Source organism: Mandrillus leucophaeus, unplaced genomic scaffold, assembly GCF_000951045.1.
Source record: "Mandrillus leucophaeus isolate KB7577 unplaced genomic scaffold, Mleu.le_1.0 Scaffold251, whole genome shotgun sequence".
In the NCBI taxonomy this organism is placed as follows: domain Eukaryota; kingdom Metazoa; phylum Chordata; class Mammalia; order Primates; family Cercopithecidae; genus Mandrillus; species Mandrillus leucophaeus.
The window spans coordinates 740,294-754,032 of NW_012102599.1; the positions used below are offsets into that span (position 1 = coordinate 740,294).

Sequence of the window (13,739 nt, forward strand, 5' to 3'; positions counted from 1 at the left end):
TTTCACCATGTTGGTCAGGCTGGTCTTGAATTCCTGACCTCGTGATCCACCCACCTTGGCCTCCCGAAGTACTGGGATTACAGGTGTGAGCCACCGCGCCAGGCCCAACATCTCATAATGTTTTAAAAGCGCTTATGAATTTGTGTTGGACTACATTGAGAGCCGTCCTGGGCCACATGTTGGACATGCTTGGCTTAAGCTTTCACAGTCCCATAGAGGGTCCAGGTCAGAATTGCAGATTCCCATCAGGCCTTAGCTTAGATAGTAAAACTGACTGAAACAAGCAAGCTTCTTCCTTAAACAAATGTTAGCATAAGAGACAGGAAATTATAAAATGGAAAGCGCCTTAGTCTGGGAGACAGAAGGTCTGGCCTCTGGTCCACATGCACTCATCTGTTCCCTGGGAAACCTCTGCCCGCCCCTTCCTGCTTAGGATGTCAGCCCTAAGTGTGGCAGTCGAATGAGACAACATTTGGTTCATGAGCTTGAACAGAATTGTTCCTTCTTTCCCCCCACACCATTTTTTCTTTTCATTTTTGAAAATAAATTTAGGTCATGCTGTCTACTTGGAACCCGATAATATATCAAACCTACAAAAACAAAACAAAATTCAAGCTCATCGGCTTTCTGCAGTAAACTTGGAAGCTAGCTCTTGCCCTTGCATTTAGATGCAATGTATCTCGGGGAGACCATGCTGTGTGTGCTGGCATGCCTGTAGCCTGTTCATTATGAATCTTTAATGAGGTCATCCAAAATTTCATGTCTGCTTTAGCCGAGGGCCATTTTTGATGGCTCCCTGGCACTTTTTTAGGGAGGGAAGCATATTAAAACAAAGAATAAATATGTCCTTTTGCGGGGCAGGCAGCAGGTTCTGTAAATAGAGGAGCCATTAAACAAGACAGCTAGCAACTGGGTGGGTTTAAGTGCTTTTCCCTCCTTACTGGGAAAATACTATACTAGGATGCACGATCTGCTTTCTGTTAGTGTAAAAGAATGAAAGGATTCTCTCTCTCTCTCTCTCTTTTTTTTTTTGAGGCAGAGTCTTACTCTGTCACCCAGAGCCAGAGTGCAATGGTGCAATCTTGGCTCACTGCAACCTCCGCTTCCCAGATTCAAGCAATTCTCCTGCCTCAGCTTTTCAAGTAGCTGAGATTTCAGGCACCTACTACCACCACACTCTGCTAATTTTTATATTTTTAGTAGAGACGGGGTTTCACCATATTGGCCAGGCTGGTCTTTAACTCTTGACCTTGTGATCCGCCCTCCTCAGTCTCCCAAAGTGCTGGGATTACAGGCGTGAGCCACCACGCCTGGCCATCTTTCTCATTTTAATCACATGTTAGAGGTCTTGTCTTATTCCCTTGTTCTCCTTCTACAGTAGAATTGGCATATGCTGTAGGAAGAGAGCATAGAAAGATGTTTTTTCATGTCTCAAATAGCCTAGAGGGTAATTTTCACAATTTTCACTTGTCTTTACATTTTCTTGTTTTCTTTTGAATCAACTTGAGACATGCTACTTTGTTTTTTCTTAAAAGATCTTTAGAGTTCTAAGTACACAATACTCTTAGACAAATATAATGTGATATGCATTTGGAATTCAAAAATGGACAATACGCTTCTGATTGTTAATGCATTTACAATTCAAGCTGGGGCCTTTTTCATCTAATGCTGGCTCGCTTACTGTTCTAGAGCTGTCCAGTCACTTTAAGAAACCATCTTTCTTTTCTTTTTTTTTTTTTTTTGAGACTGAATCTTGCTCTGTGGCCCAGGCCAGAGTGCAGTCGCATAATCTCGGCTCACTGCAAGCTCCGCCTCCTGGGTTCAGGAGGTGGGGTTTCACCATGTTAGCCAGGATGGTCTCCATCTCCTGACCTCGTGATCTGCCCGCCTCAGCCTCCCAAAGTGCTGGGATTACAGGTGTGAGCCACCGCGCCTGGCCACGAAACCATCTTTCTAGCAAGCATAGAAGAGGAACTTCCCTTTCATAATGTGGGTTTTCTTTTTTGTCTAGACAGCACCACGTAGCTCTCCCTAAAACAGTGTGATGAATCAGTATAGGTAATACACAAAATATTCTTCCGCAGCAATGAGATGTTCCTAATGGGCATGATTCCAAGATTCTCTGTGACTCATGCAGGCTTTTAGGCACTGAGTACATCATGGCAAAGACACTTCAGAACAGAGTAGGTTATGACTAAGGTTTGCTTTAAAAAAAGAGCATTCAGTTAATATCCTGAGGCCCCTATGTGTTGTTCTAGAGGTCTCTGTAATTGTTTAGTTGCATCAGACACCAAAGGGAAGTTGTATTGTTCACCAACTTTGAAAAGCCAGCTCTCGCCTTGTCTTCCATCACCGTGAGTGTGACTGTTCCTTGAGTGATACAGATTTGCCCATGAATCTTTTGTTCTAGAGGCTTGTTAGATGGTCTTGTTGAATTATGTCCTCAATGACCATTCTTGGTTTTGTAAAACATTTTATAAACCAAGTCATTGGTTTCGTTTTAGACAGCAATGCTGGCTGATGTGCTTGAAAATAATACATTTCAAAAAGGTTGTAAGGAAAAAGGTGACTTTGCAGTTTCCGGAGTCTTCTTATAAATAGAATGGTAAATATTTTCCTTTGTTCAGTCTTTCCTGCAGGGGAATTTGTTTCTGAAAAAGTGCTCCACGTGCAAATTTTCATAACGGAAATATAATTACCATTGAAATTAATGGTACATGATTACTTAGTTATTAAAACATACCATATTCAAGGATCATGTAAATGAATATTTAATTAAAAAAATGGAACTCTAACAGCTATAAAGAAATCACTGATAACTGTGTAAACGATGCTGGAGGTTATCTCTGCTGTAAACAAGCTGATTTTGAGCACTCTGAGAACTTGGTGCCAGACAGTCATGTGGGCAAACCACACTGCAAAGCTGTCTTTTTATTTATGAGCTTTCTGAAATGTTTCATTTTCAAACATATCTAGCTAGGCATAGGTGAGGATGACCCCCTGATGCTCTGTTACTGGGTGAATATACTGAATCCAAATTGATCATCTCAGGATAAGAATTGCTGTGAAGCCAACGTGGGGCTAGTAAATAAAATATCTCAAAGTCTAATTCTCCTAATCTATATGAGTGTGTTTGAGGGAATGACTTAATTAAATACTGACTAGATAAATCAAGTAGATTTGTACGCGATAGACATTGATAAGTCATTAAGTGACATGACTTCACAAGTTAAAGGTTAATGGTCAGAAGAGACTCTTTTTACTTTCTGAAGAATATATATCAGGTTAGTTGGATTTTCCATGGTTTTAAAATGATTTCTTACAAAATGGGATTATAATTGTTTGAAAGATGGTAGACTGCAGTGTCCACGTGAGGGTTGTCTTTTTAAGTAGTTCCCTTAGGAGACCACGGGCTTTCTCAGCGTTCTGGGATGCATTAATCAGTGTTGGAAATGTATTAATTGATTTATTAATTTTTTTGTAAGAGAAAGGGGCTCACTATGTTACCCAGGCTGGAGTGCAGTGGTTATTCTAGGGTGTGATCAGAACACATTTCAGTTGCGAGCTCCTGGGCTCAAGCAATCCTCCTACCTCCGTTTCCTCAGTAGCTGGGACTGCAGGTACATGCCCCCTTGCCCAGCTGGCAGTTTATTTCTGAATTTCCTTTATGATAATTTATAAGCCTCTTATAGGTTAAGAAACATGTAACTAACTTAGTTTTGTTACTTTTAACAGGCAATTGTTTTTGTAATATTCTTTTATAAATTGAAGTATAACATACAGATAGAAAAGCACACAAATCAAAGATGTGTAATTCAGTGAATTTTTATAAAGTAAATACAACTGTGCAGCCAGTGTCAAGATTAAGAAATGGAGCATTTCCGGCCAGGCGCGGTGGCTCACGCCCGTAATCCCAGCACTTTGGGAGGCCGAGGTGGGTGGAGCACTCGAGGTCAGGAGTCCAAGACCAGCCCGGCCAACATGACGAAACCCTCTCTCTACTGCAAATACAAAAATTAGCTAGGCATGGTGGTGCGTGCCTGTAGTCTCAGTTACTCGGGAGGCTAAGGCATGAGAATTGCTTGAACTTGGGAGGCGGAGGTTGCAGTGAGCCAAGATTGTGCCACTGCACTCCAGCCTGGGGGAAAGAGTGAGACTCTGTCTCCCCCAAAAAAAAAGAAATGGGGCATTTCCATTGCCTCATAGTCCTATTTTGTGTCTGCCTCAAGGTAACCATCATCCTGACTTCTGACACCATAGTTTAATTTTGAACAAGCAGGTAATTTTTGATGGCAAAGTGATGTTACCCAATTTGATTCCCCATTATTTTCCTAAGACTTGTCTCTCTGACTGATGAATGTTCATAAAGTTAAATCACCTTTAAGAAATAATGATTTGGCCGGGCGCGTTGGCTCATTCCTGTAATCCCAGCACTTTGGGAGGCCGAGGTGGGTGGATCATGAGGTCAGGAGATCGAGACCATCCTGGCTAACACGGTGAAACCCCATCTCTACTAAAAATACAAAAAATTAGACGGGGGGTGGTGGCGGGCGCCTGTTGTCCCAGCTACTCGGGAAGCTGAGGCAGGAAAATGGCGTGAACCCGGGAGGTGGAACTTGCAGTGAGCCGAGATTGCGCCACTGCACTTCATTCAGCCTAGGTGACAGAGCAAGACTCTGTCTCAAAAAAAAGAAAAATAAATAATAATAATAATGATTTGCCACTATCGAGGATGGTGAAGTTGCATGGGAGATTTTAGGGAGATGACAACTCACTAATTGTATTTCAGAATTACGTTAAGGAAGGATTTGTTTCTTGATCGTGTATAACACCATAAACGTTTATTTCTCTGCTTTAGTGACTTCTCTATGATGTTTAACAAGTTCCATGATGTGGGCTCTGGTTCTTAATCAGTTTTTAATGAAAAACAACTGTGGTAGTATACTGTTCCTAGTTGTGGTCTAATTTCCTTCCTATTTGAATAGTTTTTTAAAGTGTATTTTGAGGGGAAAAATACATTAATACTCCTCCTCTACTATATGATTAGCTTTTTAAAATATTTTGAAATAGATGATGATGAAGAATTTCTCCAAGCACAATATACATTTTCTTGTGGGGGTAGCTGGAAGGTTTAATTAAAGACACAGGAGAAGAAAGAGTGGGCCAACCATCAGGCGCCTGTACCTGCTCAGAGGCCTCTCATAATTCCTGTTCGCTTCCCTGGACCTTTTTTTTTAAATAGACTTAATATTTTTTTAGAGTAGTTTTAGGTTTATAGGAAAATTGGGTGAAAAGTACAGAGTTTCCATATTAGCTTTCACTGTCCCCCACCCCACAGTTTCTCCGATTTTTAACATATCTTGCATTACCGAGGGTTCATTCATTATAATTGATGAGCCAATATTTGTACATTAATATTAACTAAAGTTCATGGCTTACATTTGGGTTCACTGTTGGTGTTCTATATTCTGTGGGTTGTGACAGATGCTTAATGTCATGTGCCCATCATTATGGTATCATACAGAATAGTTTCACTGCCCTAAAAATCCCCATGCTCTGCCTGTTCTCCCACCTCCTCCCTAATCCTTGATCATTTTGCTCTCTCCATAGTTTTGCCTTTTCCAGCATGTCATGTGGTTGGAATCACACAGTAGCCTTTTCAGACTGGCTATTTTTGCTTAGCAATATGCACTTAAGGTTTTTCCATGTCTCTTTATGGCTTGATAGCTCATTTCTCATTGCTGAATAATATTGCGTTTTATGGATGCACTACAGTTTCTTTACATTTGCCAATTGATGCCCATCTTAGTTGCTTCCAAGTTTTGATAATTGTGAATAAAGATGCTGTAAACATGAGATCGTAGGTTTTTGTGTGAATATAAGTTTTCAGCTCATTTGGGTAAACACCAAGGAGTGCAGTTGCTGGGTCATGTGGTCAGAATGTGTTTAGTTTTACAAGAAACTGCCGGCCTGTTTTCCAAAGCGGCTATACTGTTTTGCATCCCCACCAACCATAAATGGGAGTTCTTGTTGTTTTGTGGACATTTGGACTTAGTGTATCCGTAACTCTTTGATCTAGCAGTGTTAAGTTGGGATTGTGGTATTATTGCCACTTTCCTTTTTGAGAATCTAATGCTCACTTTCTCTAGAGAAATCCACTTGTTGCATGTAACTTGTAAAATTTTATAATATTGAGGTTCATGGCCTGGAGTCCAGGTTGAGAGTGTCTGCTTTAGCCTCTAAAATATTTAATATCTCAGTCCAAAATCTGAAAGAACAGGAAGTCCTCGATGGAAACAAACCCTTCTAATCATTAACTATCTTTTCCTTACGTGACAAGAACAACTTACCTTTTATCTTGTTCATTAAGAAAGGACTGGGTTTCTTTAAGAAAGGACTGTCAGAAAGTCTGGGTTAGACGTGCAGGGTAAAGTCGCTTTCTTAGTTAGCTGGGGAAGAAGTGACCAAGAGTGGTGTTGACCCAGACTCAGATCCTTGTGTAGTCGATCCATTTATGTCACTGAATTTGTTTTAAAGAACAGGCTGGAAGTTTGAAGTAGGGAGAGAGGAGGAACGGGCAATGGATATTTGTCAATATAAAAAAAGATGTATTTTCAAAATTTATAGACTAAAAACTGTGTATCCCAAAGCAATTCATTTTACTTTGTTTATATACAGATAAAATAATACATTAAATTAGGTGGACTTTTAAAAAATGCACTCTGGCATTTCAAATCCAAGGCATTTGGGGGCAGGAGGAGACCGTGGAGTTTCCTCTGCGCACCATCCTCACTTCAGCAGACAGGGAAGCTAGGATTAAGGGGCTTGGCTTTGGTCACACTTCTAGGCAGCAGCCAGAACCTACATATCCTGACTTTGGTCCAGTGTGCGGTGCCACAACCCTGTCTAAAAGTTAAAAGGTGTAGAGAGAATTTTTTTTAAAGAAAGAAGAAAGAAATGTAGTACACGCCATGAAATCTTGTATGGAAGGACGTGCCCCATGGGGATTCCACAGAGTGCTTCACGGTGAACACATTCAACATAGGGAAATTATGACATTGAATCCCGTTGCTGTTTTCCTTGCCCATTCCCTAAGGGTTTGTCTATATTTGGTCATTATGGTCCCTGACCTCTGGGTATTTACATGGATTTTGTGTTTTTCCTCGAGTTTTAAAAACTATTTATCTGTTAAACATTTTGACTCTGTCTCTATCTGATATTAAGGATTCATTTTAGGTAATTGGACAGCAGAGATCACAAGCTGAATCTGACCGTCCGGCTCCACTGTTCCTTTTTAAAAATTACCTCTACTTTTAGGATCATTGGTGCCCCCTAGTGAGATAACTGAGTAAAAGCACTAGTTTAGTGAATGGAAGCTGTTAGCGTTTAAAAAGAGACGGCTTAGCAATGTTGTTGACCATTAAAAATCCTGTTTCTGATTTTTGTTTTAAAGAAATTGAGACCAAGAAATGAACAGCGAGAGAATGAATTGATTATTTCTTTTCTGAGATGTTTATATGAAGAGAAACAGAAAGAACACATCCATATTGGGGAGATGAAGCAGGTATGGCATTTTTGTCTCTTGTAATTATTGCCAAGTCTCTTTATAGACAATGTTTTGAGGATTTTCTGAAACTCTGATACCTCTTTTTCTCTCTCTGTTTTATTTTCCTTTGTTGCACATGGAGGGGAGATTTGGGGGTGTTAGATTATGCATGCTTGAGAAGATAGGAAAAGTTTCTGTCTGCACCATAGCGGAGTTGGAACAGCTGCTCTAATAAGAGGACTGGCTTAGAGCAGCAAGAATTGAGTGTAAGAGTGGATGCCACCAAGATGAGCTGCTTGGCTTGCAGGGAGCTGGTCTGTCACCTCGCCTTTCTTCTCTGTAAACCTGGACAGACATTGCATGGCTGCCTTTGGAATTACAAAAAGTACCTGAACGTCCTTTGTGATACAAATGCTAGGTCACAAATCAGATACAATGTTGGCAAGCCTGACTTATGTGCTCTTCAGGTTAGAACTTGGATTAATTCCATTTTGCATGATGGAAATACAGAGTCTCCCTCCCCTCCTCCACTGTCTACAGTATTATTTAACTTTTCTCTTTGTGGGGTCTCAAGGTAGAAGCTGAGGCTCTCTGCAGATCTCTCCCTTGGAAGATCTTCCCGTTTGGGAGTCCCTATGTTATGTGGTACCACAGACCATTTCCTTTGTCTTTTGGACTCCGTGTGAGTCCATTCATAATGAACCATTAATAGCTTCAAAACATACACGTTTTATGTTTGCTAAAGTTACGTGTTGGCCAAAAATCTAGGGAAAAATCAGTGAAGGATGTACAAGTTTCTCAGTTTCCCAGAAGTGTGTCCCCTTTTCTTTTTGAACACTCCCCGCATGCGTGTGCCAAAGACTCTTCTGTGCTCAGCGGTGTGCCCTGTCCCACGGCAGCCTTTGCGTCTGGACCCTAAACCAAGTGTACAGTTTTCATGGGGTGTACACTTAGCAAATCTCCTCATTAGGTTTCTACCTTCCGATGGCTTAGGCAAACGCATGCCTTCCCTGAACCCTTGGGCTGGTGTACAGTGTCAGCCATTGTTTCTAATCTCATTGGCCAGCCATGGGGTCCTTTAGCAGTGACTCTAACATGAGTATATGACCTGTGTTTTTTTTATTTTTGACTTTTGGTCTTGATGTGTAGCCATTCCTCCCTTCCCAGCCTGTACCCTTAAGATAGCATTCAAGTTCTGTGTCTCTCCTGTTCACTTTTGGATAGACCACACAGTCTAAGTTTTCAGTTAATTCTCGAGTTCATTTTTCGCCTATATCTTTTCTCTTTTCCACTCCCTTTTTCCCCTCTTGTGCCACTGATTTTTTTCCCTGTTCCGACTGTCTTTTATCTGAGTCAGTCTGACGTGTTCCAACAGAAAATTGATAATTTTGGAGTAATTTATAACTGCTAGAAAGGGGAATGAAGCATTTACGGTGGATAGAAAGTCTTCTTTTACTAAACATGTTGAGCATTTGTGGTGAATGGAAAGTTTTGACCTAACTGCAGACTCATTTTTATGGACCAGGATATTTTTATGGTTTGAGCATAGATCATCCAATAGAGAAATGTGTTTAATGTTCCCCACCCCCCCGCCAAAGTATAAGAGTTCAGTGTAGAAGCCTTACAAGCAGAACTGGCGTCTGTGCAACACTTTTACTAGGGGTTTCTAAACATCATGACCCAGAAGGCTCATGTCTTCGTCTATAAAGAAGCTGCCCTAATCCCCTGATGAGGCTGGTGTACTCCAGGCTGGACACTCTCGTGGGCTCTGAGGAGTGGGCTTCTCAGAGCAGCAGCTGCTTTATAGACCCGTTAGGCACAGCCTTGAGGTTCACTGATAGATTCTTTGCATGTTTTCTGCTATCAGTTTAGCCACATGGATTTCATTACCTTCTTGTTGCACCTAAAAATTTCTAAAGCTTTTGAAAATGTGGGAAGATGTGACCTAGACCGTGGTAGGATCATGACTTTGACAAAGACTTCTCTGGCCACAGGACTTCAAAAGTGGACAGAGGACAGCGAGCACTCCTCTCCGTGCTCAGGGTCGGCAGGGAGGCCATATGTGCTTTTCAAAGACCAAAAGAATAGTGTCTGATACTGTCAGAGGAGTTGCGAAATAGAAAAAACCCTGAATGAGTCTTTTGATCTTACAGAACAGGGTTCAGTTTGGGCAAGACTTATACATGAAGTTAGAGACTGTCACGTTTTAGTCAGTGGACTTGTCGTTTCCACCTGTATTCACAGAGGTGGTACAAAAATTAGTATGAAATCAGCTGTCACTTACTGAATGTTTACCAAGTGCCAGATACAGTTCTCATTCCTTATGTAAATGACTCCATTCATTCTACAGGATTTTTGAGGTAGGTGGTAAAATACCCATTTTATAGATGAGGAAATGGGGAAGAGCAGTCAAGTAGTTAGCTAGTGAGTAGTGGAGCCACTTTGACATCTAAGTACTTTATCTTATTATTATTTTTTTAAGGAGCTTAACAAAATTTAATGCTATATAACTACTTACTGATTTCCTTGGGTCTGTTTTCTAGCAGATAAGATTTTCTTTCTTTTTTTTGTGACATTTTATTATGAAACATTTCAAACATATAGAGAAGTTGAAAGAATTATACTATGAGCACTCATATACCCACCATCCAGATTTTACAGTTTTAAACATTTTGTTAATTTGGTTTATCATATATCTATTAGTCCACCTTATTTTTCCATGCCTTTCAAATTAAGTGATATCAATACCCTTCATCCCTAAACACTTTAGCATGCATATCATTAACTAGAATTTAGTGTTTGTTTCCAGTTTGGGGGAGATGAAATTTACATTTGGTAGGTTATGCAAATCTTAAGTGTACTATTTGTTGAGTTTTGATGACTGCTACTACATTCAGGTAGCTCAAACCACTATCAAGATATAGAATATTTTCATCCTGCCGTGCGCGGTGGCTCATGCCTGTAATCCCAGCACTTTGGGAGGCGGAGCCGGGCGGATCAGGAGGTCAGGAGATCGAGACCATCCTGGCTTAACACGGTGAAATCCCGTCTCCTCTAAAAATACAAAAATTAGCTAGGCGTGGTGGCGGGCGCCTGTAGTCCCAGCTACTCGGGAGGCTGAGGCAGGAGAACGGCGTGATCCCGGGGAGCGGAGGTTGCAGTGAACCGAGATCGCACCACTGCACTCCAGCCTGGGTGACAGACTCTGTCTCCAAAAAAAAAAAAAAAAATTTTTTCATCCTACCAGAAAGTAGCCCTATATGCCTCTTCTAGTCAGTCCTTACTACCCCTTCCCCCAGGTAACCACTGGTTTGATTTTTTTTCACCTTAGATTAGTTTTGCCAGTTCTAGAATTTCTTATAAATGGCATGATACTCTTTTGAGTTCTGGCTCCTTCTGCTTAGCATAACATTTCTGAGACTCATCAGAAACATTATGCTACATTGTTGCATGGATCAGTTGCTTGTATCAGTAGTTTGTTCCTTTTTGTTCTGTGGTATTAATGTCAAGAGTTTCTTTCTCCATTCTCCTTCTGAGCTGCTTGATTATGAATAAGGCTGCTGGTAGATACATTGTGCCAGCCGGGGATGGTGGGTTCTGAACTGAGAATTTCAGTGTAGCATCAGGATTTAAAACTTGAATCCAAACTTTCATGCCTAGCGTTCACCCATCTGTCGAAGGACGTGCAATATAATGACTGCAATTGAATTCACTGTGGAGCCTCCAAATTAGAAATTATTGTCTACAAGGGCCAGGCACAGTGGCTCACGCCTGTAATCCCAGCACTTTGTGAGGCTGAGATGGGAGGATTGCTTGAGGCCAAGAGTTTGAGACCAGCATGGTCAATATAGCGATACTCCATCTGTTTTTTTTTTTTTTTTTTTAAAGAAATTACTCTTAAGAACCAGCGTCATCTTCCAAGGAGAAACTTCTAGATACTTATTTTAAGATAAATAAGGAACAAGTTATATTCTAAATGTGAATTATTTTTTAAATGCAATTTTTAAAACAAACTTTATTTGAATTATGGCAATAGACATGGAAAACAATCTTTTTTGATAGTAGGGGAAAGCAGAAGAAACACTGAATTAAGTACACAGAGATTCTTCAGGCCTGCTTTAAAAACACATGCATACAAATGCACTTCTGTCTCTTAGGATCTACTAACTGATGCTGCTTGCTTTAGTCTTTTAGCTAATATTTCTTTTCTTTTCTTTTTTCTTTCTTTCTTTCTTTCTTTCTTTCTTTCTTTCTTTCTTTCTGTCTGTCTGTCTGTCTGTCTTTCTGTCTTTCTGTGTTTCTGTCTTTCTTTCTTTCTTTTTGACAGAGTCTTGCTCTGTTGCCAGGCTGGAGTGCAGTGGCACAATCTTGGCTCACTGCAACCTCCGCCTCCCGGATTCAAGCGATTCTCCTGCCTCAGCCTCCTGAGTAGTTGGGACTACAGGCATGGGCCACCACGCCCAGCTAATTTTTGTATATTTAGTAGAGACGGGGTTTCACCGTGTTGGCTGGGATGTTCTCTGTCTCTTGACCTCGTGATCTGCCTGCCTTGGCCTCCCAAAGTGCTGGGATTACAGGTGTGAGCCACTGCGCCCGGCCAATATTTTCTTTATATGTCAAAACAATTCAGTTTGCTTCACTTTTATGAAAGGTTTATTATGAGTTTGAAAGCAATTCTCCCTTTTCTTAACTTTGTAACTGGTGTTGAGTAGAAGGCAGGTCCCTGGGGGCCCTTTGTGCGTAATTCCCTTTACTCTGGAGGCTGCCTCGAGCCTGGACAGGCCCTTACACTTGGTCAGTGATTGCACAGAACCAATTGCAACAGGTAAGGCGCCTCCCTGTGGCGCATAGCATTTCACAGGCACTTGGTCACTATTTGCTGAGTGAGTCTGTTACCTTAGGTGTGTATTTCCCGTGGACCTGCCAGGGGATCATTACTCATTCACTCATTTTGAACAAGCCAATAGTACATGTCCAGGGTATGCTCTGTAGTGTGAAACACAAAGGTAAATGATAGTTTCCCTTCTCAAAGGAATTTCTAAGCTAGTAGCCATTCTTTTGATACATATTCTCATTCTCATAGAATTAAAATTATGGATAATTGGACAAAGCTGAATGTCGCTCTAATCAGAATCCATTCTTTTTCTTTCATGCCTTGAAAAATGTGTAGCATTCCTTAGTGAATTAGGATTTCATTATTCAAAGAAGACAGTAAGGTCTTCGAACAGCAGATTGCTGAATAAAATAATGCCTAATAGCAATAGAATGAGGGGAAGACATAGTTAAGGAACATGTTATGCCCATTAGACTGGCAGAAATTTTTAAAATGTGACAATACCTTATAAAGGTGAACTTTCCTATACTGATACTGAGAATATGAATTGGTACCATTCAGGGGAGAGAAGCTTGATAGTATCTGGTGTAGCTGAAGAGGCACAGTCCCTGTGACCCAGTGAGGACATTCCTCATTATTTCCCTTGCCAAATATTTCACGTGAGTCTGTAAGGAGCTCTGTACAAGAGAGGTCACTGCAGCCTCCTTTGTAAAAGCAAGAAAAAAAAAGCAAATAAGTGTTTAACAATAGGAACATGGATAAATTAGGTTATACAGTGAAAATGTGCACTCTGGCTAAAGTGAGTGAATCAGAAAACATTTGTCAGCAGGAGTAAATCTCAAAAATAGTATTGCAAGAAGGAAGCTAATTTACAGAAGGATGTATGCAGTATGACACCTTTCATTTAGTTTCAACTACATATCTTTTATGGACACATACATACATATAAAAGTAGAAAACATGAATTGATAGGATAAACACCAAATATTTCTGCATATGGCCAGACGTGGGGAAGTAGTGGTGATTAAGCTTCAAAGATGTCTGTAGTGGTTCCCATTAAAAGTAGGAAGTAGGCTGGGCACAGTGGCTCATACCTGTAATTCCAGCACTTTGGGAGGCCAAGGCAGGTGGATCGCTTAAGGCCAGGAGTTGGAGACCAGCCCGACCAACATGGCGAAACCGCATCTCTACAAAAAATACAAAAATTAGCCGGATGTGGTGGCGCACACCTGTAGTCCCAGCTACTCGGGAGGCTGAGGCATGAGAATTGCTTGAGCTCAGGAGGTGGAGGTTGCAGTGAGCCAAGATCGTACCACTGCACTCCAGCCTGGGCGACAGAGTGAGACTCCATCTCAAAAA

General features: G+C 41.0%; 1 protein-coding gene across 3 annotated transcripts in view; it reads left to right on the plus strand.

The window, feature by feature from the left end:
• TBC1D1 (TBC1 (tre-2/USP6, BUB2, cdc16) domain family, member 1) overlaps window positions 1-13,739 on the plus strand; it is a 247,014-nt gene that overhangs the window by 130,273 nt on the left and 103,002 nt on the right. For all 3 annotated transcript variants that reach the window (XM_011983519.1, XM_011983521.1, XM_011983520.1), the window contains exon 7: window positions 7,454-7,564. In XM_011983519.1, coding sequence (XP_011838909.1) covers window positions 7,454-7,564 — 111 coding nt within the window. The remainder of the gene's footprint in view (window positions 1-7,453; window positions 7,565-13,739) is intronic.